The following is a 27,644-nucleotide window of genomic DNA, read 5'->3' as shown; positions in this document are numbered from 1 at the left end:
ACAAAACTGGAGACAGATTTTTAACGTTTGACGCTGAACGCAGAAATCAGCTGCTGCGGGACTTTTATCCATCAGAACAAAATAATAGAAACCAAACTCTGTCTCCAGCTACGTCTCTCTCAGGTCTGGGATATCCCGTCACTTCTCCACATTTGACATGATTTCTCTGAATATCTGTAAAGAAATAAGTTTTCCTGCCTGCCGGCCTGAGCACAGTGACAGGCGGTTGCTAGGCAACGTACGTTTTTACTTTCAGAGAGTGGTGACAGACGAGAGTAGGCTTATTTTAAATCAGTAAAATATGTTTTAATCACTATATTGTGTCACTTTATTGAATGCTTTCGGAGCAAGCAGAGTTCTAAGTGTGATAATTAACAAACTCCGAGGCTCGAGGTTTTCAGACTCAAATGCAAACTCAAAACAGAAGAACAGAGGAAGTTTGAGCACTGAAGCTGGTTTTAATAACAGGAAGTGATCAGGTTAACAAGGCAAACAAAAGGCGCTTGGTTCTTAAACAAGGTAAACAAAAGTCTTGAGGTTTTCTTACAAGGCAAAACAAGAGTTATAAAGTTCTCTTGAGCAAGGCAACAACTGGCTGGATGACTAGACAAAGTACACAAAACAATCTGCCACAGGACACAGAGAGACGCAGACTATTTATACACAAGGTAACAAGGAACAGGTGGAAACAATCAGGGAGGGGCAGACAATCAGACAGGCGGGAAGGACACCAGGAAGTCAAGGGTCTGAAACATAGGAGAGTTAGGGTTTCACAATAAAACAGGAAGTGATTACAAGACATGATGCCAGTGAACAAAACACTTTAACAGACACGACGAGACATGACAATAAAGTATAGCACATTATCCCATACATAATAACCTTCTCAGGTGCTGCTGAATCACCATCAGGACGACACATGAAATAAATGTCATTTGTCCAGAAAACAATAAAACAACACCACAATAATATGAAAAATTAGGATGACGATATTATCGACAGACTGGAAACACACATGAAGAACATGAATCAGTGACGACGTCGAGCAACTTCCAGGTGAACGTCTTTAGTTCTGCAGGTATTTGGTCATCAAACAAAGTATTGGACAAATTCAAATGTTGACCTGATGATGGCGCAAGATAAAAAGTCAGAGGATCACCAGAGTCACTCCAGTTCATCCTCAGGGGAACCTGAATGTCTGGACCACATTAAATGGTAATCCATCCAATAGCTGAGATATTTCAGTCTGAAGCTAAAACGTTGACCTGCTGGTGGCGCTAGATCAACAGTCAGAATCAACAAAGTTCACGAGGTTCATCCTCTGGGGACCAAGAATGTCTGAACAAAATCAATCCGTCCGTCCGTCCTGTGGTCCAGGTCCAATCCATCTGGACTACAGCAGTGGACCGACAGACATTAGCATCCATAGAGCAACACTGCTGGTGTGTCTGAACAGACAGTAGAAGAAGAGACAGTCATGATGAAGAACATTAGAGAAACACATGATGGAGCTGAAATCTGATCCTGGTTCATCATTTGGACTCGTTCAGCTCAGCTGACACATTCAACAGCAGACAGCTTTTTGTATCACTCTGTTTCACTGTGGGACTACATCTTTGGCTCTGGAACTAAACTGTATGTAACAGGTAAGAACAAACTTTCATTTTCCTTCAACAAGTTGAAAATGTGTTTTTAATGAGTTTACATGTTAGTTTGTTCATAATTAGCAGAGAATTCTTGCAGCTGTGCAGCTTTTGTTGCATAAAAAGGTTCATAATTCCTGAAAAGATGTTTAAATCTCACAGAACAACTGAAGTTATTCTTTATTTCTGCAGGACTTCAACTGATTTCTATAGAAAAAGTATGATATTGACAATGTTACAGATATTCAGTATTTGATCATCTCAGTCATTCAGCTTCAAGATAAAATATGAAAAACTAAATTGAATTAATGTCATTGAATGTATTTTGAAAAGCTGATGACTTTAAATATGTTGTATTGGATAATTAATAAGTCATTTTTAAATGGTGAAACTGACCTCATGAAAACTGTATTGATATGATGGTACATATGTCTTTTAGTGGAAGATTTATTTAAACTTAAAGATAAAAATACACTAAATATGATGTTACAATTAATTTTATACAACACAATTAATTTATGGCTGCTAATATTTATATTTATATCCATCATAGAGGATAATTTAATGTAAAATGTCACACATTTAAATATATTTTAAGATATAATCCGAAAAAACATTGAATATCGTAAATGATGCTGAATATAATTTAATGGTAAATGGAAAATTAAAATTTATTGGAAAATATATAAATATTTTGTATTGAACACTGTACATATTGTAGTTTATTTATTAAAGCATATATTATGATACACTATATTATTATAGTTTATATATTATACTGTAACACAACTTGATGTAAAGTGACCTTGAGTGTCTAGAAAGGTGCCGATAAATAAATGCATTATTATTATTATTGTTAATATTACTGTATTATATTTTATTTTATTTTATAAAAATTTAATTTATTTATTTTAATGAGAGTATTTTATATTGGAGTCTGTTCACATTTGACATGTCTGAACAAATCATTTAAATTCTGTATAAAAGCTGAAAGTGTTCAGAAAAACATCTGAAATTATTGATGTATTTTTTAATGATTAGATTGAAGTATGTGGTGATAAATATATAATATTCTTCATATCTTGTAATCATCAACATGACAGTTGTCATTCTGACAGAGAAAAACTTTTCTTCATTCTATCAAAGCAAATTTCATCAATATATTATATTGTTTTATATTCTAATGTATTATCAGTAATAATAATTAATGTGAAATTATTCTGATCTTATTTTGAAATGTAGAATTTGCAGATACGTCATTGTGTGTGTTCCTCATAGAACCTCTGATGACATGAGCTGATCCTTGTGTTTGATATGAAGGTGAACACAGTACATGTGGTGAACTTTGTGCTGTATTGATGAGCAGTTTAGTGATCAGAGTCCATGTAGTTTCCAGGATCAGACTGAATGCAGTGCAGTGCTGGAAGCTGCTGTTGACTGTGTGAATGTGTGTCTGTGGCGCTCGTGGCTGCCGTCAAACTCCAGATGAGCCGGTAGCGAAGCCCGTGGCGAGCGTGTACCCGGCGGCGCCCGGAGCCCGCCTGGAGGGCCGGAGCGCCCTGCTGTGTCTGGCCTCGGCCATGTTTCCCCCTGTGGTCCGGTTCTCCTGGAAAAGACGAAAGGAGAACGGTCCTCTGGAGGAGCCGCCCCCCGCTGAGACAGAGCAGCTGGAGCTCAGAGAGTCGGGACGCGCCGCCGCCATCTTGCTGATCCATCAGCCGGAGAACAGCACATATGATTACATCTGCTACGTCCAGCACGAGGGGGGCAAAGCGGAGGCCCCAACAGTACCAGGTAATGAAGGCTCGGTGAGTGTGTTGAGCAGTGATGGAGCTTCATGTGGAGACGCCGTCACAGAGAGCAGAGGAGCAGAGGACGGACATTTCTCACTGCTGCTCCAAACATTTGACTCCTTCTCTGTTTCAGAGGCTCCAGCTCCAGCAGCTTCCCGTCCTCCAGAGAGAGAGCCGACAGACCTGCCGGCTGTGCAGCAAGCTGACTGTAAGATCACCTGCTGCCTCTCTGCATGGACAGCTCCAATGTTCTGCTGCAGTCAGGGCTGCATATCAGTGTGTTCACCTTCTGCTCATCAGTGAAGGATTTCAGCTCACACTCCCTGATTCTGTTAGAGTGTCCAACAGCACGACTGATCCCACTGAGACAGCTTTCACTCCACAGTCTGACAGATCACAAGTTTCAGGGCAACTGAACTACATGTAGGACTCTGAGGTGCTATAAAAACTGTGGGGATGACCTGTTCAAGCTCCACTATAAATGCTTGTATATGAAGAATGAGTGGAATGACTCTGTGACAGTGAAAGGTGTCTCTGGTGGCTGTGAAGCCACAGAGAATCATCCCCAACTCTGCAGCTCTACGCTGCTTTTTAGCCTCTTTAGCTCCTAGATTTAATTTTTGATCAAACAGGAAGTCAGATCCAGTTTAGGGCCCCTAAAGAGCTCATTGGGGTCCTGACTTGTTGTATTTAATAAGGTCCTTTGAGCTTTCATTCAAACTGTCCTGTGTGTGTCTGTGTGTGTGTGTGTGTGTGTGTCTGTGTGTGTGTGTGTGTGTGTGTGTGTGTCAGTGTCAGTGTCCTTCCAGTCTCAGTGCAGGGTGAAGCTGCTCTTGCTGCTGTACTCAGTGCTGATAGTGAAGAGTCTGGTGTACTGCTGTGGACTCTCTCTGCTGATGATCCTCAGAAACAAGGGACCGTCCACCAACTGCACACATGCTGACTGACTGTTTCCTGCTCGCCTTTCCTCGCCATCAGATCTCATCCCTTCATCTCATGCGTCGTCCTAAACGTACAAATACATATACACACATATATATCTGCAGTTACTGAGTGTATATTCTGTGGTAAAGTGTTATTTTGATCCTCTAGTTTATTTCTGCTTTGAATTGTGACTTTTATAATAATAGAAAATGAAGCTGAATCATTGGCTGCCTGCTACAGATTTTATTGTCTGTGGTATTTTTCTGTTCTTGTCTTTCTTTTTAATACATGATGCAGAGTGTGGCAGGTTTGTCAAATTCTTTCACTCAAACATTCTCAATAAAGAGAAAAATCACAGCGTGTTTCATGAAAATCTTTGTTTTCGTGGATTTCACTTTGGCTTCAGAGCAAATCACCAGAAACAGAATCAACTTCATCGGCCATGTATGTTGACAGCTACGAGTCATTTGACTGTGGTTGTAGTCGGCTCTCCATAAACCTTCACACAGCACCAAGAACAAATGTAGAGGAAGACATGAAGACGAGCACACAGCTAAACAAGGACAACAAAGCCAGACAAAGATAAGCCAACATCAACATAGAGCTGTTATATACTAGTCAGCAGGTGTGGTTGTGCCACCAGGTTCAGGGCTGACCCCCTTTTCTGACTGTGTCAGTGTGGACGTAAACCTCTACGCTGATGACACTGTTGTTTCCACAGGTGAACAAACAGCAGAGCGAGCTGCTTTGAAGCTACAACTGACATAAAATGATGACACAGCAGCTTGATCAGAAGTCTGAATGTTGGAAACATGATGGCACGAACAGATAAATTAGAAACTTTGTGTTGATGTTGTATGAAATGTTTGAACGCTCTGATTCTTTCCCACATGTCCTAATATGTTGTGTTATGTTCCATGTTGACGTCAGGCTGCAGAAACTGTCATTAAACTGTTTCCTTGACAGAGTCAATAAAGCTGTTTGAATGAAAAAGCTTCACTGTTTGAGTTGGTGTGAGGTCATAAAGTGGGATCAGAGCAGACTGCAGGAGGTTGAACATATCTGCTTTTATTTCAGCGTCTCAGCTCTGAGTTGAGGATTTGAGCCGTTTCTCTGGCAGATCAATAAGACGGATCAAAGCTGAGACAGTGAGGACTGAGCGCTGAAATCAGACTGAAGTTCCTGGAATGATTCTTGAAGCAGAGTCCATGGTTGTAACTGTCATTGTGTTGTTCATGAGAAAAAGCAGAGCTAACGGTGAGGAGGCTGCAGAGCAGAAACCCACACAGCCCGTCTGCTGCAGGAAGGGAAGTGCTGATTGGCTGTCGACAGCTTTTTATGAGTCCTAATAACCACCGAGAACAGATTCATATCTGCTGCTGAACACACTCATCGACTCGTCTCCCTCTCTGCAGTCGTTTGTCTGTCCTCTTGTTGTCTGGGAGCCTTTTTTCCAGCGAGCCCTCCACCCACACAAAGTTGACCTGAGCCCAGAGAGCAGCAGTGACGACCCACCTGGAGGTCACGTCCATGCAGTTTATTTATGGGCATTTTAGCCATCGAAGGTCCACTTTACAGTTTCCACTGATGAGAGCCAACAAGTCCTCATAGAGAAATGAGCAAAGGCTTCTTTGTCCGTGGCCTCCAAAACAACACATATGAGTGTTTTGTGCTGCGATGCCTCAGTGGTTCATGTCTGTTTGGACGTGTCAGTTAAACTCTCTGGTTGGAGGACTGTGGTCCTGCTCATGGACGACTGTGAAGGTTCAACAGCTCAAAGTTGACTTTGTCAAAAGCCTTCACAACAGACGTCAATGTGGACTCAGCTGTGGATCACTTTTATTGACTTTCAGACTTAATGTATACAATTATAATAAAAACATTCATATCAATTCCAACAATAATAATAACATTACTAATTATAACATACATCTACATATCTGTTGTCATTATTTCTCCTTTTCCTTTTCAAGATTTTATTTATTTTTATTGATGGTGTTTATCATTAAATATTATTTATTTCTATTACATTTACTCTTTGTGTCTCTTTCTCCTCTGTTATTCTTTTATATTTTACATTTTGTCACAGTTATTATTACTGACAATACCCACAGTATCATCTGTTATTATTATTATTATTATTATTATTATTATCATTATTAGCAGTATTGGAAGCAGCAAAAATTAAGAGCAGCCTTTGTGCATTTTCTTTCACCGTTATTATGATCATAATATATTATACATTGATTTATTTTTCACAGTGAAACAGTTCAATGAGCTGGTCTGTATGTATTCACTGTTCTGACTGTTCTTGTCTTCATTATGTGGTTTTGTCACTGTTTTGTCTTTTTGTCTTCATAATAATAATAAAAAGATTATTGTGACTCAAAGTCAAAGCAGGATTTCACTGTTGGAGCTGGTGGAGGTGGAGCTCATTTTACACTATATTTAAAGGACTGAAACTAATGATTCTTTACATTCTGGATCATCTGCTGACATCTGATAGTGCTCACATAAAGACAGCGGTGGGAGATTTGAGGTACTTGTACTTTGCTGGAGTATTTCCATCTTGTGCTATTTTATCCTTCTACTCTGCGACAGTTCAGAGGGAAACTTTGAGCTTTTCACTGTGTAGAAAATTAACATTAGGAGGGTTTTTACTGACGGAAGCAAAGCTGTGGTGGGAAAACCACACGGCAGCTTCAGCCGAGCCGTCAATCAGCAGCAGCCTTATCTGTCCGCCGCAGGGGCTGATGGGAGGTCTGAGGACCTGGTAGAAACCACGCCGCCCTTGTGCGACCTCACAGCTCGTCCTCGTTCGGCCTCGGCTGCATCGGAGCGCCACTTCTCCCCGGGTTCACCAGAGGAAACACCACTGCACAAAATGCTTCTCCTCCCAGCTGCTGCTCTGTGCTGTCTGTGTTCAGGTGAGTGTGTGCAGCCAATCAGGAGCCAGCAAAGTCCACCTTTAACCAGCACCGTCACGCTGACCTTCATCTCTCCCTCTGTGTCTCTACAGCGCTGGTTGCCATGGCAGCAGAGCTGATTCAGGATGATTTAACGTTGACCAGGAGAGTTGGTGAAAAAGTCTCCTTCAGCTGTCGAGGAACTCAACAGTGTTACAGTGATTATGTTCACTGGTACCAGAAGAAAGACACAGAAACATTCAGAGCGATTCTTATTATTTACAGGAGTAGTGGTCATGTTTATTCAGGTTTCAATCATCCTCAGAAAGATGATTTCTCAGCTGTGAATAAACAGGACGGCTGTGAGTTGGTGATCCAGACAGTTAAACTCCTTCATTCAGCCTCCTACTACTGCAGCTGTTGGATCTCCACAGTGAGAAATGATCCCTGCAGCCTGAACAAAAACCAACAGATGAACAGATGTCAAACAGTGTTTGTGACAGGAAGTAAACCACAGCCCAGGTTCACATATTTCACCTCCATCTCAGCAGAGTCACAAACATCCTGAAGTGACACATTAATTAAAGATGAGATTTATTCACAGTTTCATCACATATTCCAGCAGGATTTCTGTAGTTTAACACAGTGAAGACAAACGAGCAACACAGCAACACAACGATGAAGCAAACAAGAGAAAACCAATAGAAACATGACGCAGATAAAAGGCTCCAATAACAAACATCTGTCATTTTTCATTCAGTCATTTTGGACAATAAGACAACAAACTGCAGAGAAGATATTTGAGATGAAGATGAAAATCCTCCTCTTTGCTCTGCTGCTGAATAAAGTCCATTCCTCCCTCACAATACTAACGTGCTCTGAGTGAAAACACTTGAGCAGCACTTGTTGTTGAACACCTTTCAGTAGATTTCACCACATTGTTTCACTTCAGGACATTTTAAAAGACAAATCTTGGGCCCGCCCTCCAGTAGGCCCATCACCCGCAAGAGAGATCAAAAGGGGACAATGCTGTGGGATTTGGTTGGTAGTCGTGGGAGGGGGCCCCGCCGGCCCAATCCCTGTACTCCGAATCTGGCAATGAGGTCATGGAATGTCACCTCGCTGGGGGGAAGGAGCCAGAGCTAGTGCGGGAGGTTGAGCGGTACCGGCTAGAGATAGTCGGGCTCACCTCCACGAACAGTCTGGGTTCTGGAACCCAACTCCTCGAGAGAGGCTGGACTCCCTTCTACTCTGGAGTTGCCCCTGGTGTGGGCTTGCTCATAGCCCCCCACCTTACCTGCTCATAGCCCCCCACCTTACCTGCCATGGGTTGGAGTTGGAGAGGGTTGCTGCCCTACCCCTTCGGGTTGGGGACAGGTGCCTCACCGTTGTTTTGGCCTGCGGGCCGAAGAACAGTGTAGAGTACCCGCCCATCTTGGAGTTCGTGGGAGGGGCGCTGGAAAGTGCTCCGACTGGGGACTCCATTGTTCTACTGGGGGACTTCAAGACTCACATGGGCAGCGACAGTGTTACCTAGAAGTGCATGATTGGGAGGAAACGGCCTTCCCGATCTGAAACCGAACGCTGTCATTGGGCTTCTGTGCTAGTCACAGTTTGTCCATAACGAACACCATGTTCAAGCATAAGGCTGTCCATCAGTGCATGTGGCACCAGGACACTCTAGGCCGGAGGTCAATGATCGACTTTGTGGTCGTGTCATCTCACCTTCGACCGTATGTCTTGGACACTCGGTGAATAGAGGGGCTGAGCTGTCAACTGATCACCACCTGGTGGTGAGTTGGATCGGCGGTGGAGGAGAAAGCTGGACAGACTTGGCAGGCCCAAACAGGCAGTGAGGGTCTGTTGGGAACGTCTGGCGGAACCCTCTGTCAGAGGGGTTTTCAACTCGCACATCCGGGAGAGCTTTGACCAGATCCCGAGGGAGGTTGGAGACATTGAGTCAGAATGGACCCTGTTCTCCACCTCCATTGTCGACGCAGCTGTTTGGACCTGTGGCCGTTAGGTCTCTGGTGCCTGTCGTGGCGGTAAGCCCCGAACCCGGAGGTGGACACCGGAAGTAAGGGATAAAGAAGGAGTCCTATCGAACGTGGTTGGTTTGTGGGACTCCTGAGGCAGCTGACGGTTACCGGCAGGACAAGCGTGCTGCGGGAGGCCATGGAGGAGGATTATCAGTCGGCCACAAAGAGATTCTGGCAAACTGTCCGGCGCCTCAGAAGGGGGAAGCAGTACCCTGCCAATACCGTTTACAGTGGAGGTGAGGAGCTGTTGACTTCGACTGGCGATATTGTCAGGCGGTGGAAAGAATACTTTGAGGATCTCATCAATCCCATTGTCATGCCTTCCTTAGAGGAAGTGCCCCTGGACTGGCAGACCAGAGGGTGTGCTCCAACTACAGGGGGATTCACACTCCTCAGCCTCCCTGGTAAAGTCTATTCCAGGGTACTGGAGAGGAGAATTCGGCCGATAGTCAAACCTTGGATTCAGAAGGAACAGTGCGGTTTTCGTCCTGGAACACTGGACCAGCTCTACACCCTCTGCAGGGTACTCAAGGGTTCGAGTTTGCCCAAACAGTCCGCATGTGTTTTGTGGACTTGGAGAAGGCGACCGTGTCCCTCGTGGCATTCTGTGGGAGGTGCTTCGGGAGTATGGAGTACAGGGCCCTCTACTACGAGCCGTCCGTCTCTGTATGACTGGAGCAGGAGCTTGGTTGCATTGCTGGCAGTAAGTCAGATCTGTTCCAAGTGCATGTTGATCTGGCAGGGCTGCCCTTTGTCACCGGTTCTTTTCATTATTTTTATGGACAGAATTTCTAGGCGCAGCCAAGGGCCGGAGGGAGTCTGGTTTGGGGACCACAGGGGACCTCATCTCTGCTTTTTGCAGATGATGTTGTCCTGTTGGCTTCTTCGATCCAGGACCTCCAGCATGTGTTGGGGTAGTTTGCAGCCGAGTGTGAAGCGGCTGGTATGAGAATCAGCACCTCCGAGGGCAACTGAACAAGTCCAAGGCCATGGTTCTCGACCGGAAAAGGGTGGCTTGCCCCCTCTGGGTTGGAGGAGAGCTCCTGCCTCAAGTGGAGGAGTTCAAGTATCTTGGGGTCTTGTTCACAAGTGAGGGAAGGATGGAGCGTGAGATTGACAGACGGATCGGTGCGGCGGCAGCAGTAATGCATGGGGACCTCCTGACCTTCCCTCTAGCACCACCATCAGGACAAAAGAGTCTCTACACCAACACTTCAGCAGCTTGAGAGTGAATGGCTTGATTTTAAAGTAACTGATTGAAATCTTTAAGGAATTCAACCCTTTGTAATATTTAAATCTGCACAAATCAATATTTTGATCTTGTCTTATTTTCTTTTATTTTCTCTGATCAAAGGGTGAATCATCATCATCATCATCATCATTATCACGACCATCTGACATCAGATCGGAAAGAGAAGCAGTTCCAGGCATCACAGAGGTCAGTGTGATATATGTGTTCAATAATATATTCTGGCCAGGGCCGCCGCCAAGGGGGGCCAGGACCAATCGCTGGCCCCTCCAGTGAACCTCCTCCTCCCCTACATTGCATAAGTTTAGAATGGCATGGCAAAATTCAGCGGTGTTTATTTCTTGACAAACCACCAGCTGCTCAGGTACTCCGTTGCTAGGGAAGCAATAGCAACAGTAATGTACTAAAGGGGCAATCCCTTAATGTACCAAGCTCGAAAACAAATTGGCAGCTGATTTGAGAGGCAAAATATGGAGCATTTTCCAGACAATACTTTTAACTTGTTTGGAGAGGACAAAACACTTGACGTGCGGCTGGAGAATGACATGTCCCCAGCAAAAAACAGAAGGGAAAAGTAAAGAACAACGTTGGACTGACAGGAGAAGCAATATCGAGGGACAAGAGACTTGAGGACACAGAGATTAACCAGGTTGAAGGAGACAGACACGAATGAAACACCAAGAAAAACATCAACGATCAACCTGCTAAAAGACTGCTGAGTGGAGACAAAACTGGAGACAGATGTTTCAATGTCTGACGCTGAACACAGAAATCAGCTGCTGCAGGATTTTTATCCATCAGAACAAAATAATAGAAACCAAACTCTGTCTCCAGCTACGTCTCTCTCAGGTCTGGGATATCCCGTCACTTCTCCACATTTGACATGATTTCTCTGAATATCTGTAAAGAAATAAGTTTTCCTGCCTGCCGGCCTGCAAACCTTTCAGAGCCGCTGCGCAGTGAGAGCGGTGACAGACGAGAGTAGGCTCATTTTAAATAAAAAAAATATATGTTTTAATCACGATTTTGTGTCACATTATTGAACGCTTTAGCAGCAGGCAGAGTTCAAAGTGCGATAATTAACAAACTCAGAGGCTCGAGGTTTTCAGACTCAAATACAAACTCAAAACACAAGAACAGAGGAAGTTTGAGCACTGAAGCTGGTTTTAATAACAGGAAGTAATCGGGTCAACAAGGCAAACAAAAGTTTCTAGGTTTGCTGATACACATGAAATAAATGTCATTTGTCCAGAAAAGAACAAAACAACACCACAATAACATGTAAAATTAGGATGACGATATTATCGACAGACTGGAAACACACATGAAGAACATGAATCAGTGAGGACGACGAGCAACTTCCAGGTGAACGTCTTTAGTTCTGCAGGAATTTGGTCATCAAACAAAGTATTGGACAAATTCAAATGTTGACCTGATGATGGCACTAGATGAAAGCGCAGAGGATCCCCAGAGTCACTACAGTCATCCTCAGGGGAACCTGAATGTCTGGACCACATTAAATGGTAATCCATCCAATAGCTGAGATATTTCAGTCTGAAGCTAAAACGTTGACCTGCTGGTGGCGCTAGATCAACAGTCAGAATCAACAAAGTTCACGAGGTTCATCCTCTGGGGACCAAGAATGTCTGAACAAAATCAATCCGTCCGTCCGTCCTGTGGTCCAGGTCCAATCCATCTGGACTACAGCAGTGGACCGACAGACATTAGCATCCATAGAGCAACACTGCTGGTGTGTCTGAACAGACAGTAGAAGAAGAGACAGTCATGATGAAGAACATTAGAGAAACACATGATGGAGCTGAAATCTGATCCTGGTTCATCATTTGGACTCGTTCAGCTCAGCTGACACATTCAACAGCAGACAGCTTTTTGTATCACTCTGTTTCACTGTGGGACAACATCTTTGGCTCTGGAACTAAACTGTATGTAACAGGTAAGAACAAACTTTCATTTTCCTTCAACAAGTTGAAAATGTGTTTTTAATGAGTTTACATGTTAGTTTGTTCATAATTAGCAGAGAATTCTTGCAGCTGTGCAGCTTTTGTTGCATAAAAAGGTTCATAATTCCTGAAAAGATGTTTAAATCTCACAGAACAACTGAAGTTATTCTTTATTTCTGCAGGACTTCAACTGATTTCTATAGAAAAAGTATGATATTGACAATGTTACAGATATTCAGTATTTGATCATCTCAGTCATTCAGCTTCAAGATAAAATATGAAAAACTAAATTGAATTAATGTCTGTAAATGTACTTTGAAAAGCTGATGACTTTAAATATGTTGTATTGGATAATTAATAAGTAATTTTTAAACAGTGAAATTGACCTCATGAAAACTGTATTTATATGATGGTACATGTCTTTTAGTGGAAGATTTATTTAAACATAAAGACAAACAGACACTGAATATGATGTTAGAATTAATTTTACACAACACAATTAATTTATGGCTGCTAATATTTCTATTTCTATCCATCATAGAGGATAATTTAATGTAAAGTGTCACACATTCAAATATATTTGTATCCTAAAAAACATTGAATATAAATATAAATAGTAAATGATGCTGAATATAATTTGATGGAAAATGGAAAATTTCAATATATTAAAAAATATATGATGACAAATATTTTGTATTAAACACTGTACAAATTATACTTTATATATTAAAGTATATAGTATTACAGACTTTATTATTATAGTTTATATATTTTATTGTAACAGAACTTGATGTAAAGTGTCCAGAAAGGCGCCGAAAAATAAATGCAATGCATTATTATTATTAATGTTAACATTATTGCATTATATTGTATTATATTATATTATATTATATTTTATAAAAAATGTCATTCAGTAATTAAGAAATTTTGAAATTAATTTATTTTCATGAGAGGATATTATGTTAGAGTCTGTTCACATTTGACATGTCTGAACAAATCATTTAAATTCTGAATAAAAGCTGAAAGTGTTCAGAAAAAGATCTGAAATTATTGATGTATTTTTTAATGATTAGATTGAAGTATGTGGTGATAAATATATAATATTCTTCATATCTTGTAATCATCAACATGACAGTTGTCATTCTGACAGAGAAAACTTTTCTTCATTCTATCAAAGCAAATTTCATCAATATATTATATTGTTTTATATTCTAATATATTATCAGTAATAATAATTAATGTGAAATTATTCTGATCTTATTTTGAAATGTAGAATTTGCAGATACGTCATTGTGTGTGTTCCTCATAGAACCTCTGATGACATGAGCTGATCCTTGTGTTTGATATGAAGGTGAACACAGTACATGTGGTGAACTTTGTGCTGTATTGATGAGCAGTTTAGTGATCAGAGTCCATGTAGTTTCCAGGATCAGACTGAATGCAGTGCAGTGCTGGAAGCTGCTGTTGACTGTGTGAATGTGTGTCTGTGGCGCTCGTGGCTGCCGTCAAACTCCAGATGAGCCGGTAGCGAAGCCCGTGGCGAGCGTGTACCCGGCGGCGCCCGGAGCCCGCCTGGAGGGCCGGAGCGCCCTGCTGTGTCTGGCCTCGGCCATGTTTCCCCCTGTGGTCCGGTTCTCCTGGAAAAGACGAAAGGAGAACGGTCCTCTGGAGGAGCCGCCCCCCGCTGAGACAGAGCAGCTGGAGCTCAGAGAGTCGGGACGCGCCGCCGCCATCTTGCTGATCCATCAGCCACAGAGGAGCTCATATAATTACATCTGCTACGTCCAGCACGAGGGGGGCAAAGTGGAGGCCCCACCTGTACCAGGTAATGAAGGCTCGGTGAGTGTGTTGCTGCCTCTCTGCATGGACAGCTCCAATGTTCTGCTGCAGTCAGGGCTGCATATCAGTGTGTTCACCTTCTGCTCATCAGTGAAGGATTTCAGCTCACACTCCCTGATTCTGTTAGGGTGTCCAACAGCACAACTGATCCCACTGAGACAGCTTTCACTGCACAATCTGACAGATCACATGTTTCAGGGCAGCTGAACTACATGTAGGACTCTGAGGTGCTATAAAAACTGTGGGGATGACCTGTTCAAGCTCCACTATAAATGCTTGTATATGAAGAATGAGTGGAATGACTCTGTGTACAGTGAAAGGTGTCTCTGGTGGCTGTGAAGCCGCAGAGAATCATCCCCAACTCTGCAGCTCTACGCTGCTTTTTAGCCTCTTTAGCTCCTAGATTTAGTTTTTGATCAAACGGGACGTCAGATCCAGTTTAGGGCCCCTAAAGAGCTCGTTGGGGTCCTGACTTGTTGTATTTAATAAGGTCCTTTGAGCTTTCATTCAAACTGTCCTGTGTGTGTGTGTGTGTGTGTGTGTGTGTGTGTGTGTGTGTTTGTGTCAGTGTCAGTGTCAGTGTCAGTGTCCTTCCAGTCTCAGTGCAGGGTGAAGCTGCTCTTGCTGCTGTACTCAGTGCTGATAGTGAAGAGTCTGGTGTACTGCTGTGGACTCTCTCTGCTGATGATCCTCAGAAACAAGGGACCGTCCACCAACTGCACACATGCTGACTGACTGTTTCCTGCTCGCCTTTCCTCGCCATCAGATCTCATCCCTTCATCTCATGCGTCGTCCTAAACGTACAAATACATATACACACATATATATCTGCAGTTACTGAGTGTATATTCTGTGGTAAAGTGTTATTTTGATCCTCTAGTTTATTTCCGCTTTGAATTGTGACTTTTATAATAATAGAAAATGAAGCTGAATCATTGGCTGCCTGCTACATATTTTATTGTTTGTGGTATTTTTCTGTTCTTGTCTTTCTTTGTAATACATGATGCAGAGTGTGGCAGGTTTGTCAAATTCTTTCACTCAAACATTCTCAATAAAGAGAAAAATCACAGCGTGTTTCATGAACATCTTTGTTTTCATGGATTTCACTTTGGCTTCAGAGCAAATCACCACAAACAGAATCAACTTCATCGGCCATGTATGTTGACAGCTACGAGTCATTTGACTGTGGTTGTAGTCGGCTCTCCATAAACCTTCACACAGCACCAAGAACAAATGTAGAGGAAGACATGAAGACGAGCACACAGCTAAACAAGGACAACAAAGCCAGACAAAGATAAGCCAACATCAACATAGAGCTGTTATATACAAGTCAGCAGGTGTGGTTGTGCCACCAGGTTCAGGGCTGACCCCCTTTTCTGACTGTGTCAGTGTGGACGTAAACCTCTACGCTGATGACACTGTTGTTTCCACACGTGAACAAACAGCAGAGCGAGCTGCTTTGAAGCTACAACTGACATAAAATGATGACACAGCAGCTTGATCAGAAGTCTGAATGTTGGAAACATGATGGCACGAACAGATAAATTAGAAACTTTGTGTTGATGTTGTATGAAATGTTTGAACGCTCTGATTCTTTCCCACATGTCCTAATATGTTGTGTTATGTTCCATGTTGACGTCTGGCTGCAGTCATTAAACTGTTTCCTTGACAGAGTCAATAAAGCTGTTTGAATGAAAAAGCTTCACTGTTTGAGTTGGTGTGAGGTCATAAAGTGGGATCAGAGCAGACTGCAGGAGGTTGAACATATCTGCTTTTATTTCTCAGCTCTGAGTTGAGGATTTGAGCCGTTTCTCTGGCAGATCAATAAGACGGATCAAAGCTGAGACAGTGAGGACTGAGCGCTGAAATCAGACTGAAGTTCCTGGAATGATTCTTGAAGCAGAGTCCATGGTTGTAACTGTCATTGTGTTGTTCATGAGAAAAAGCAGAGCTAACGGTGAGGAGGCTGCAGAGCAGAAACCCACACAGCCCGTCTGCTGCAGGAAGGGAAGTGCTGATTGGCTGTCGACAGCTTTTTATGAGTCCTAATAACCACCGAGAACAGATTCATATCTGCTGCTGAACACACTCATCGACTCGTCTCCCTCTCTGCAGTCGTTTGTCTGTCCTCTTGTTGTCTGGGAGCCTTTTTTCCAGCGAGCCCTCCACCCACACAAAGTTGACCTGAGCCCAGAGAGCAGCAGTGACGACCCACCTGGAGGTCACGTCCATGCAGTTTATTTATGGGCATTTTAGCCATCGAAGGTCCACTTTACAGTTTCCACTGATGAGAGCCAACAAGTCCTCATAGAGAAATGAGCAAAGGCTTCTTTGTCCGTGGCCTCCAAAACAACACATATGAGTGTTTTGTGCTGCGATGCCTCAGTGGTTCATGTCTGTTTGGACGTGTCAGTTAAACTCTCTGGTTGGAGGACTGTGGTCCTGCTCATAGACGACTGTGAAGGTTCAACAGCTCAAAGAGCTTTTGGATCAAATAGTCCAAGAAGTGAGGAGCTCCAGGAGCTAAACTCAGTAACTAAGTCTGGAGCTTTAGCGAGTTCCTGTTAGCATTTTTACTGCAGAAACTTGTTTATGATTAAATATGATTTATTTCTATTACATTTACTCTTTGTGTCTCTTTCTCCTCTGTTTTTCTTTTATATTTCACATTTTGTCACAGTTATTAATACTGACAATACCCACAGTATCATCTGTTATTATTATTATTATTATTCATAGTGGCAGCAGTATTTGAGGCAGCAAAAATTAAGAGCAGCCTTTGTGCATCTTCTTTAATCTTTATTATGATCATAATATATTAGATATTGATTTATTTTTCACAGTGAAACAGTTCAATGAGCTGGTCTGTATGTATTCACTGTTCTGACTGTTCTTGTCTTCATTATGTGGTTTTGTCACTGTTTTGTCTTTTTGTCTTCATAATAATAATAAAAAGATGTTGTGACTCAAAGTCAAAGCAGGATTTCTCTGTTGGAGCTGGTGGAGGTGGAGCTCATTTTACACTATATTTAAAGGACTGAAACTAATGATTCTTTTCATTCTGGATCATCTGCTGACATCTGATAGTGCTCACATAAAGACAGCGGTGGGAGATTTGAGGTACTTGTACTTTGCTGGAGTATTTTCATCTTGTGCTATTTTATCCTTCTACTCTGCGACAGTTCAGAGGGAAACTTTGAGCTTTTCACTGTGTAGAAAATTGACATTAGGAGGGTTTTTACTGACGGAAGCAAAGCTGTGGTGGGAAAACCACACGGCAGCTTCAGCCGAGCCGTCAGTCAGCAGCGGCAGCCTTATCTGTCCGCCGCAGGGGCTGATGGGAAGTCTGAGGACCTGGTAGAAACCACGCCGCCCTCGTGCGATCTCACAGCTCGTCCTCGTTCGGCCTCGGCTGCATCGGAGCGCCACTTCTCCCCAGGTTCACCAGAGGAAACATCACTGCACAAAATGCTTCTCCTCCCAGCTGCTGCTCTGTGCTGTCTGTGTTCAGGTGAGTGTGTGCAGCCAATCGGGAGCCAGGAAAGTCCACCTTTAACCAGCACCGTCACACTGACCTTCACCTCTCCCTCTGTGTCTCTACAGCGCTGGTTGCCATGGCAGCAGAGCTGATTCAGGATGATTTAACATTGACCAGGAGAGTTGGTGAAAAAGTCTCCTTCAGCTGTCGAGGAACTCAACAGTGTTCCAGTAATTATGTATTCTGGTACCAGAAGAAAGACACAGAAACATTCAGAGTGATTCTTGATATTGACAGGAGTAGTGGTCAAGTTGATTCAGGTTACAATCATCCTCAGAAAGATGATTTCTCAGCTGTGAATAAACAGAACGGCTGTGAGTTGCAGATCAAGTCAGTTAAACTCCATCATTCAGCCTCCTACTACTGCAGCTGTTGGATCTCCACAGTGAGAAATGATCCCTGCAGCCTGAACAAAAACCAACAGATGAACAGATGTCAAACAGTGTTTGTGACAGGAAGTAAACCACAGCCCTGGTTCACATATTTCACCTCCATCTCAGCAGAGTCACAAACATCCTGAAGTGACACATTTATTAAAGATGAGATTTATTCACAGTTTCATCACATATTCCAGCAGGATTTCTGTAGTTTAACACAGTGAAGACAAACGAGCAACACAGCAACACAACGATGAAGCAAACAAGAGAAAACCAAGAGAAACATGACGCAGATAAAAGGCTCAAATAACAAACATCTGTCATTTTTCATTCAGTCATTTTGGACAATAAGACAACAAACTGCAGAGAAGATATTTGAGATGAAGATGAAAACCCTCCTCTTTGCTCTGCTGCTGGAATAAAGTCCATTCCTCCCTCACAATACTAACGTGCTCTGAGTGAAAACACTTGAGCGGCACTTGTTGTTGAACACCTTTCAGTAGATTTCACCACATCGTTTCACTTCAGGACATTTTAAAAGACAAATCTTGGACCCGCCCTCCAGTAGGCCCATCACCCGCAGGAGAGATCAAAAGGGGACAATGCTGTGGGATTTGGTTGGTAGTCGTGGGAGGGGGCCCTGACGGCCCAATCCCTGGACTCCGAATCTGGCAATGAGGTCATGGAATGTCACCTCGCTGGGGGGAAGGAGCCAGAGCTAGTGCGGGAGGTTGAGCGGGACCGGCTAGAGATAGTCGGGTTCACCTCCACGCACAGTCTGGGTTCTGGAACCCAACTCTTCGAGAGAGGCTGGACTCCCTTCTACTCTGGAGTTGCCCCTGGTGAGAGGCAGCGGGCTGGTGTGGGGGGCTTGCTCATAGCCCCCCACCTTACCTGCCATGGGTTGGAGTTTTCCCCGGTGAACGAGAGGGTTGCTGCCCTACCCCTTCGGGTTGGGGACAGGTCCCTCACTGTTGTTTTGGCCTGCGGGCCGAAGAACAGTGTAGAGTACCCGCCCATCTTGGAGTCCGTGGGAGGGGCGCTGGAAAGTGCTCCGAATGGGGACTCCATTGTTCTACTGGGGGACTTCAATGCTCACATGGGCCACGACAGTGTGACCTAGAAGTGCATGATTGGGAGGAACGGCCTTCCCGATCTGAACCCGAGCGGTGTTCTGTTATTGGACTTCTGTGCAAGTCACAGTTTGTCCATAACGAACACCATGTTCAAGCATAAGGCTGTGCATCAGTGCACGTGGCACCAGGACACTCTAGGCCGGAGGTCTATGATCGACTTTGTGGTCGTGTCATCTGACCTTCGACCGTATGTCTTGGTGAAGAGAGGGGCTGAGCTGTCAACTGATCACCACCTGGTGGTGAGTTGGATCGGCAGCGGAGGAGAAAGCTGGACAGACTTGGCAGGCCCAAACAGGCAGTGAGGGTCTGTTGGGAACGTCTGGCGGAACCCTTTGTCAGAGGGGTTTTCTCAGAAGGGGGAAGCAGGACCCTGCCAATACCGTTTACAGTGGAGGTGGGGAGCTGTTGACTTCGACTGGCGATATTGTCAGGCGGTGGAAAGAATACTTTGAGGATCTCATCAATCCCATTGTCACGCCTTCCTTAGAGGAAGTGCCCCTGGACTGGCAGACCCGAGGGTGTGCTCCAACTACATTCACACTCCTCAGCCTCCCTCGTAAAGTCTATTCCAGGGTACTGGAGAGGAGAATTCGGCCGATAGTCAAACCTCGGATTCAGAAGGAACAGTGCGGTTTTCGTCCTGGTCGTGGAACACTGGACCAGCTCTACACCCTCTGCAGGGTACTCAAGGGTTCGTGGGAGTTTGCCCAAACAGTCCGCATGTGTTGTGTGGACTTGGAGAAGGCAACCATGTCCCTTGTGGCATTCTGTGGGAGGTGCCTCGGGAGTATGGAGTACGGGGCCCTCTACTACGAGCCGTCCGTCTCTGTATGACCGGAGCAGGAGCTTGGTTGCATTGCTGGCAGTAAGTCAGACCTGTTCCAAGTGCATGTTGATCTGGCAGGGCTGCCCTTTGTCACCGGTTCTTTTTGTTATTTTTATGGACAGAATTTCTAGGCGCAGCCAAGGGCCGGAGGGAGTCTGGTTTGGGGATGATCAAGAGAGAGGATGATGGGGATGGGGATGATGTTGTCCTGTTGGCTTCTTCGATCCAGGACTCCAGCATGTGTTGGGGTAGTTTGCAGCCGAGTGTGAAGCGGCTGATATGAGAATCAGCACCTCCGAGGGCAACTGAACAAGTCCAAGGCCATGGTTCTTGACCGGAAAAGGGTGGCTTGCCCCTTCTGGGTTGGAGGAGAGCTCCTGCCTCAAGAGGAGGAGTTCAAGTATCTTGGGGTCTTGTTCACAAGTGAGGGAAGGATGGAGCGTGAGATTGACAGACGGCAGCAGTAATGCATGGGGACCTCCTGACCTTCCCTCTAGCGCCAGGACAAAAGTCTCTCTGCACCAACACTTCAGCAGCTTGAGAGTGAATGGCTTGATTTTAACTGACTGAAATCTTTAAGGAATTCAACCCTTTGTAACATTTAAATCTGCACAAATCAATATTTTGATCTTGTCTTATTTTCTTTAATTTTCTCTGATCAAAGGGTGAATCATCATCATCATCATCATCATCATCACGACCATCTGACATCAGACTTCCCGCCATCACAGAGGTCAGTGTGATATATGTGTTCAATAATATATTCTGGCCAGGGCCGCCGCCAAGGTGGGCCAATACCAATCGCTGGCCCCTCCAGTGAACCTCCTCCCCCCCTACATTGCATAAGTTTAGAATGGCATGGCACTCTTTAATACTCAGTTCTGATTGGTCAATCGCCAAAATTCAGCAGTGTTTATTTCTTGACAAACCACCAGCTGCTCAGGTACTCCGTTGCTAGGGAAGCCATAGCAACAGTAATGTACAAAAGGGGCAATCCCGTAATGTACCAAGCTCGAAAACAAATTGGCAGCTGATTTGAGAGGTAAAATATGGAGCATTTTTAAGACAATACTTTTAACTTGTTTGGAGAGGACAAAACGCTTGACGTGCGGCTGGAGAATGACATGTCCTCAGCAAAAAACAGAAGGGAAAAGTAAAGAACAACGTTGGACTGACAGGAGAAACTCAAAACACAAGAACAAAGGAAGTTTGAGCACTGAAGCTGGTTTTAGTAACAGGAAGTAATCGGGTGAACAAGGCAAACAAAAGTTTCTAGGTTTGCTTATGCAGATGAAATAAATGTCATTTGTACAGAAAAAAGAACAAAACAACACAACAATAACATGTAAAATTAGGATGACGATATTATCGACAGACTGTAAACACACATGAAGAACATGAATCAGTGAGGACGTCGAGCAACTTCCAGGTGAACGTCTTTAGTTCTGCAGGTATTTGGTCATCAAAGTATTGGACAAATTCAAATGTTGACCTGATGATGGCGCTAGATAAAAAGTCAGAGGATCACCAGAGTCACTCCAGTTCATCCTCAGGGGAACCTGAATGTCTGGACCACATTAAATGGTAATCCATCCAATAGCTAAGATATTTCAGTCTGAAGCTAAAATGTTGACCTGCTGGTGGCGCTAGATCAACAGTCAGAATCAACAAAGTTCACGAGGTTCATCCTCTGGGGACCAAGAATGTCTGAACAAAATTTCACATCAATCCCTCCATCCGTCCTGTGGTCCAGGTCCAATCCATCTGGACTACAGCAGTGGACCGACAGACATTAGCATCCATAGAGCAACACTGCTGGTGTGTCTGAACAGACAGTAGAAGAAGAGACAGTCATGATGAAGAACATTAGAGAAACACATGATGGAGCTGAAATCTGATCCTGGTTCATCATTTGGACTCGTTCAGCTCAGCTGACACATTCAACAGCAGACAGCTTTTTGTATCACTCTGTTTCACTGTGGGAGGAAACAGCTACCTCATCTTTGGCTCTGGAACTAAACTGTATGTAACAGGTAAGAACAAACATTCATTTTCCTTCAACAAGTTGAAAATGTGTTTTTAATGAGTTTACATGTTAGTTTGTTCATAATTAGCAGAGAATTCTTGCAGCTGTGCAGCTTTTGTTGCATAGAAAGGTTCATAATTCCTGAAAAGATGTTTAAATCTCACAGAACAACTGAAGTTATTCTTTATTTCTGCAGGACTTCAACTGATTTCTATAGAAAAAGTATGATATTGACAATGTTACAGATATTCAGTATTTGATCATCTCAGTCATTCAGCTTCAAGAGAAAATATGAAAAACTAAATTGAATTAATGTCAGTAAATTCATTTTGAAAAGCTGATGACTTTAAATAAGTTGTATTGGATAATTAATAAGTAATTTTTAAATGGTGAAACTGACCTCATGAAAACTGTATTTATATGATGGTACATATGTCTTTTAGTGGAAGATTTATTTATACATAAAGACAAACAGAAGCTGAATATGAAGTTAGAATTAATTTTATACAACACAATTAATTTATGGCTGCTAATATTTATATTTATATCCATCATAGAGGATAATTTAATATAAAGTGTCACACATTCAAATATTTGTATCCTAAAAAAAACATTGAATATAAATATAAATAGTAAATGATGCTGAATATAATTTGAAAAATGGAAAATTAAAATATATTCGAAAATATATAATGATAAATATTTTGTACTAAAAAGTGTACATATTTTACTTTATATATAAAAGTATATATTATTGTATACTACATCATTATAGTTTATATATTATACTGTAACACTACTTGATGTAAAGTGACCTTGAGTGTCCAGAAAGGCGCCGATAAATAAATGCATCATTGTTGTTATTATTAATAATATTATTGTAATATATTATATTTTATTATATTAATTATTTTAAAAAAATCATTCAAGCATCAAGAAATTTTGACATTAATTTATATTAATGAGAGTATTTTATATTGGAGTTTGTTCACATTTGACATGTCTGAACAAATCATTTAAATTCTGTATAAAAGCTGAAAGTGTTCAGAAAAAGATCTGAAATTATTGATGTATTTTTTAATGATTAGATTGAAGTATGTGGTGATAAATATATAATATTCTTCATATCTTGTAATCATCAACATGACAGTTGTCATTCTGACAGAGAAAAACGTTTCTTCATTCTATCAAACCAAATTTCATCAATATATTATATTGTTTTATATTCTAATATATTATCAGTAATAATAATTAATGTGAAATTATTCTGATCTTATTTTGAAATGTAGAATTTGCAGATACGTCATTGTGTGTGTTCCTCATAGAACCTCTGATGACATGAGCTGATCCTTGTGTTTGATATGAAGGTGAACACAGTACATGTGGTGAACTTTGTGCTGTATTGATGAGCAGTTTAGTGATCAGAGTCCATGTAGTTTCCAGGATCAGACTGAATGCAGTGCAGTGCTGGAAGCTGCTGTTGACTGTGTGAATGTGTGTCTGTGGCGCTCGTGGCTGCCGTCAAACTCCAGATGAGCCGGTAGCGAAGCCCGTGGCGAGCGTGTACCCGGCGGCGCCCGGAGCCCGCCTGGAGGGCCGGAGCGCCCTGCTGTGTCTGGCCTCGGCCATGTTTCCCCCTGTGGTCCGGTTCTCCTGGAAAAGACGAAAGGAGAACGGTCCTCTGGAGGAGCCGCCCCCCGCTGAGACAGAGCAGCTGGAGCTCAGAGAGTCGGGACGCGCCGCCGCCATCTTGCTGATCCATCAGCCGGAGAACAGCACATATGATTACATCTGCTACGTCCAGCACGAGGGGGGCAAAGCGGAGGCCCCACCTGTACCAGGTAATGAAGGCTGGGTGAGTGTGTTGAGCAGTGATGGAGCTTCATGTGGAGACGCCGTCACAGAGAGCAGAGGAGCAGAGGACGGACATTTCTCACTGCTGCTCCAAACATTTGACTCCTTCTCTGTTTCAGAGGCTCCAGCTCCAGCAGCTTCCCGTCCTCCAGAGAGAGAGCCGACAGACCTGCCGGCTGTGCAGCAAGCTGACTGTAAGATCACCTGCTGCCTCTCTGCATGGACAGCTCCAATGTTCTGCTGCAGTCAGGGCTGCATATCAGTGTGTTCACCTTCTGCTCATCAGTGAAGGATTTCAGCTCACACTCCCTGATTCTGTTAGAGTGTCCAACAGCACGACTGATCCCACTGAGACAGCTTTCACTGCACAGTCTGACAGATCACAAGTTTCAGGGCAGCTGAACTACATGTAGGACTCTGAGGTGCTATAAAAACTGTGGGGATGACCTGTTCAAGCTCCACTATAAATGCTTGTATATGAAGAATGAGTGGAATGACTCTGTGTACAGTGAAAGGTGTCTCTGGTGGCTGTGAAGCCACAGAGAATCATCACCAACTCTGCAGCTCTACGCTGCTTTTTAGCCTCTTTAGCTCCTAGATTTAGTTTTTGATCAAACAGGAAGTCAGATCCAGTTTAGGGCCCCTAAAGAGCTCGTTGTGGTCCTGACTTGTTGTATTTAATAAGGTCCTTTGAGCTTTCATTCAAACTGTCCTGTGTGTGTGTGTGTGTGTGTGTGTGTGTGTGTCTGTGTGTGTGTGTGTGTGTGTGTGTGTGTCAGTGTCAGTGTCAGTGTCCTTCCAGTCTCAGTGCAGGGTGAAGCTGCTCTTGCTGCTGTACTCAGTGCTGATAGTGAAGAGTCTGGTGTACTGCTGTGGACTCTCTCTGCTGATGATCCTCAGAAACAAGGGACCGTCCACCAACTGCACACATGCTGACTGACTGTTTCCTGCTCGCCTTTCCTCGCCATCAGATCTCATCCCTTCATCTCATGCGTCGTCCTAAACGTACAAATACATATACACACACATATATATCTGCAGTTACTGAGTGTATATTCTGTGGTAAAGTGTTATTTTGATCCTCTAGTTTATTTCTGCTTTGAATTGTGACTTTTATAATAATAGAAAATGAAGCTGAATCATTGGCTGCCTGCTACAGATTTTATTGTTTGTGGTATTTTTCTGTTCTTGTCTTTCTTTTTAATACATGATGCAGAGTGTGGCAGGTTTGTCAAATTCTTTCACTCAAACATTCTCAATAAAGAGAAAAATCACAGCGTGTTTCATGAACATCTTTGTTTTCATGGATTTCACTTTGGCTTCAGAGCAAATCACCACAAACAGAATCAACTTCATCGGCCATGTATGTTGACGGCTACGAGTCATTTGACTGTGGTTGTAGTCGGCTCTCCATAAACCTTCACACAGCACCAAGAACAAATGTAGAGGAAGACATGAAGACGAGCACACAGCTAAACAAGGACAACAAAGCCAGACAAAGATAAGCCAACATCAACATAGAGCTGTTATATACTAGTCAGCAGGTGTGGTTGTGCCACCAGGTTCAGGGCTGACCCCCTTTCTGACTGTGTCAGTGTGGACGTAAACCTCTACGCTGATGACACTGTTGTTTCCACTCGTGAACAAACAGCAGAGCGAGCTGCTTTGAAGCTACAACTGACATAAAATGATGACACAGCAGCTTGATCAGAAGTCTGAATGTTGGAAACATGATGGCACGAACAGATAAATTAGAAACTTTGTGTTGATGTTGTATGAAATGTTTGAACGCTCTGATTCTTTCCCACATGTCCTAATATGTTGTGTTTTGTTCCATGTTGACGTCAGGCTGCAGAAACTGTCATTAAACTGTTTCCTTGACAGAGTCAATAAAGCTGTTTGAATGAAAAAGCTTCACTGTTTGAGTTGGTGTGAGGTCATAAAGTGGGATCAGAGCAGACTGCAGGAGGTTGAACATATCTGCTTTTATTTCTCAGCTCTGAGTTGAGGATTTGAGCCGTTTCTCTGGCAGATCAATAAGACGGATCAAAGCTGAGACAGTGAGGACTGAGCGCTGAAATCAGACTGAAGTTCCTGGAATGATTCTTGAAGCAGAGTCCATGGTTGTAACAGTCATTGTGTTGTTCATGAGAAAAAGCAGAGCTAACGGTGAGGAGGCTGCAGAGCAGAAACCCACACAGCCCGACTGCTGCAGGAAGGGAAGTGCTGATTGGCTGTCGACAGCTTTTTATGAGTCCTAATAACCACCGAGAACAGATTCATATCTGCTGCTGAACACACTCATCGACTCGTCTCCCTCTCTGCAGTCGTTTGTCTGTCCTCTTGTTGTCTGGAAGCCTTTTTTCCAGCGAGCCCTCCACCCACACAAAGTTGACCTGAGCCCAGAGAGCAGCAGTGACGACCCACCTGGAGGTCACGTCCAAACACTGCTGTAAATAACGCTTAAATATATCATGAAGTATTTTCTCCATTCGTCTTTTTTCAGCTGCTCTCAGTTCTGTTAAATTAACACATGAAGACAAAAGCAGCTTATTTGCTTTTATCATACTTTCTGGAAATAGTTTCTCAAAAGTCCTTTCAATGAAAAAACTCTGGTAAACTGCTGCCATCCGTAGCATTGTCTTAATTGGTCTTTGATCATTTTCACTTTTGAACACTGTTTGATAAATGAAAACAATATTGCAGCTGTCTCACCCCAGAGGACATGTCTGACGTTTAATCAATCTCCTTATGATGTTAAACAGGTGTCACATCAATAATTCAGCTCTTCCGTCATGGCTGTGAGTTGGATTTATCATGTGATGGAGTTTTTTTTCCTTTACATTTTTGAAATTCTGTTTTTGGTTTGCACAGTTGTAATTCATTGCTCTGTTTGTTCTTTTTTGCACCTTTATTGTTCTAGTTCTTCCTATTTTTTTTTTTGCACCTTTATTGTTCTTATTTTGCACCTTCATTGTTCTTATTTGCACCTCCATTTGCTGTTTGCACCCAAGACCCCCCCCCATGTGTTCTGATGAGCTTCTGTAAGAGTGAATTTCTTCAGTGTGAGATTAATAAAGCCTTATCTAATCTATTAAATATAATATAATCTAATCTCTATTTGCTGCTGGTGCTGACATTAAACATTAAAGAGAAACACCACCACCTTGTGGTTATTTGGACTAAGTGCAGGGATATCCAGATGATGCTCATGATGGTCACCATGACGACATAATGATGCTTTAACCGTTTGCTGGCAAAGAAAAACAAAACACAATGGATAAAACGCATACAACATAAAATGACTGGCATTTCTCGGACTATTGTTACTATTATTAGTATTACGTTCGGATTTGTGCGTTTTATTTTGTCCTCTAAAGCAGTTTGGACCAATTGTGCACTGGATAAATAAAACTAAACTCACCTAACAAATACTACAAGTGAACATACCATTGCTCCAATACTTTAAACTGCTGCTAAAACAGACCATGAGGTCAATATATAACAGAATTCATGCCGCTGTTACCACATTA

At 43.0% G+C, this 27,644-nt stretch overlaps 3 protein-coding genes across 15 annotated transcripts; all 3 read left to right on the top strand.

Annotated features, from left to right (window-relative positions):
* The first annotated feature begins 1,190 nt into the window (after positions 1 to 1,190).
* LOC121615145 lies at positions 1,191 to 5,360 on the top strand. 6 transcript variants are annotated; one of them, XM_041949365.1, is made up of 3 exons: positions 1,191 to 1,646; positions 3,129 to 3,451; positions 3,570 to 4,216. In XM_041949365.1, the coding sequence occupies exons 2-3, from the start codon at positions 3,224 to 3,226 to the stop codon at positions 3,861 to 3,863; spliced, it is 522 nt and encodes a 173-aa protein (XP_041805299.1). In that variant the 5' UTR covers positions 1,191 to 1,646; positions 3,129 to 3,223; the 3' UTR covers positions 3,864 to 4,216. The 6 variants fall into 6 exon arrangements, with proteins under 6 accessions (XP_041805299.1, XP_041805295.1, XP_041805301.1 ...); XM_041949367.1 differs by lacking the exon at positions 1,191 to 1,646 and adding an exon at positions 4,229 to 5,360 and having other exon boundaries at positions 2,334 to 3,451; positions 3,570 to 3,644; XM_041949366.1 differs by lacking the exon at positions 1,191 to 1,646 and adding an exon at positions 4,223 to 5,360 and having other exon boundaries at positions 2,337 to 3,451; positions 3,570 to 3,644.
* Positions 5,361 to 7,136: 1,776 nt separating this feature from the next.
* Positions 7,137 to 16,022, top strand: LOC121615140 (immunoglobulin lambda-1 light chain-like). Its single transcript, XM_041949343.1, has 5 exons — positions 7,137 to 7,287; positions 7,380 to 7,695; positions 12,468 to 12,508; positions 14,032 to 14,340; positions 14,923 to 16,022. The coding sequence occupies exons 1-5, from the start codon at positions 7,245 to 7,247 to the stop codon at positions 15,087 to 15,089; spliced, it is 876 nt and encodes a 291-aa protein (XP_041805277.1). The 5' UTR covers positions 7,137 to 7,244; the 3' UTR covers positions 15,090 to 16,022.
* Positions 16,023 to 17,734: 1,712 nt separating this feature from the next.
* Positions 17,735 to 25,487, top strand: LOC121615135 (immunoglobulin lambda-1 light chain-like). Of its 8 annotated transcripts, none has more exons than XM_041949333.1 (6): positions 17,735 to 17,865; positions 17,958 to 18,271; positions 22,213 to 22,264; positions 23,790 to 24,098; positions 24,231 to 24,305; positions 24,897 to 25,487. In XM_041949333.1, exons 1-6 carry the CDS (start codon positions 17,823 to 17,825, stop codon positions 25,049 to 25,051), a joined length of 948 nt encoding a protein of 315 aa, XP_041805267.1. In that variant the 5' UTR covers positions 17,735 to 17,822; the 3' UTR covers positions 25,052 to 25,487. The 8 variants fall into 8 exon arrangements, with proteins under 8 accessions (XP_041805267.1, XP_041805266.1, XP_041805265.1 ...); XM_041949332.1 differs by having other exon boundaries at positions 24,891 to 25,487; XM_041949331.1 differs by having other exon boundaries at positions 24,885 to 25,487.
* Positions 25,488 to 27,644: the final 2,157 nt, after the last annotated feature.

Source organism: Chelmon rostratus, chromosome 12 (genome assembly GCF_017976325.1).
Source record: "Chelmon rostratus isolate fCheRos1 chromosome 12, fCheRos1.pri, whole genome shotgun sequence".
Lineage (NCBI taxonomy): Eukaryota > Metazoa > Chordata > Actinopteri > Chaetodontiformes > Chaetodontidae > Chelmon > Chelmon rostratus.
This window is presented reverse-complemented; position numbering and strand designations above follow the sequence as displayed.

Excerpts from the sequence above, each read along its gene's own strand:
- LOC121615145 (XM_041949361.1), top strand. The coding sequence starts at position 3,089 with ATGTGTGTCTGTGGCGCTCGTGGCTGCCGTCAAACTCCAGATGAGCCG. Across the intron at positions 3,452-3,569 it reads TACCAGGTAATGAAGGCTCG|AGGCTCCAGCTCCAGCAGCT; the intron begins GTGAGTGTGTTG and ends TCTCTGTTTCAG.
- LOC121615135 (XM_041949330.1), top strand. The coding sequence starts at position 17,823 with ATGCTTCTCCTCCCAGCTGCTGCTCTGTGCTGTCTGTGTTCAG. Across the intron at positions 17,866-17,957 it reads TCTGTGCTGTCTGTGTTCAG|CGCTGGTTGCCATGGCAGCA; the intron begins GTGAGTGTGTGC and ends GTGTCTCTACAG. Across the intron at positions 22,265-23,789 it reads AACTAAACTGTATGTAACAG|ATGAGCCGGTAGCGAAGCCC; the intron begins GTAAGAACAAAC and ends GTCAAACTCCAG.
- LOC121615140 (XM_041949343.1), top strand. The coding sequence starts at position 7,245 with ATGCTTCTCCTCCCAGCTGCTGCTCTGTGCTGTCTGTGTTCAG. Across the intron at positions 12,509-14,031 it reads AACTAAACTGTATGTAACAG|ATGAGCCGGTAGCGAAGCCC; the intron begins GTAAGAACAAAC and ends GTCAAACTCCAG. Across the intron at positions 14,341-14,922 it reads GGAGGCCCCACCTGTACCAG|TGTCAGTGTCAGTGTCAGTG; the intron begins GTAATGAAGGCT and ends TGTTTGTGTCAG.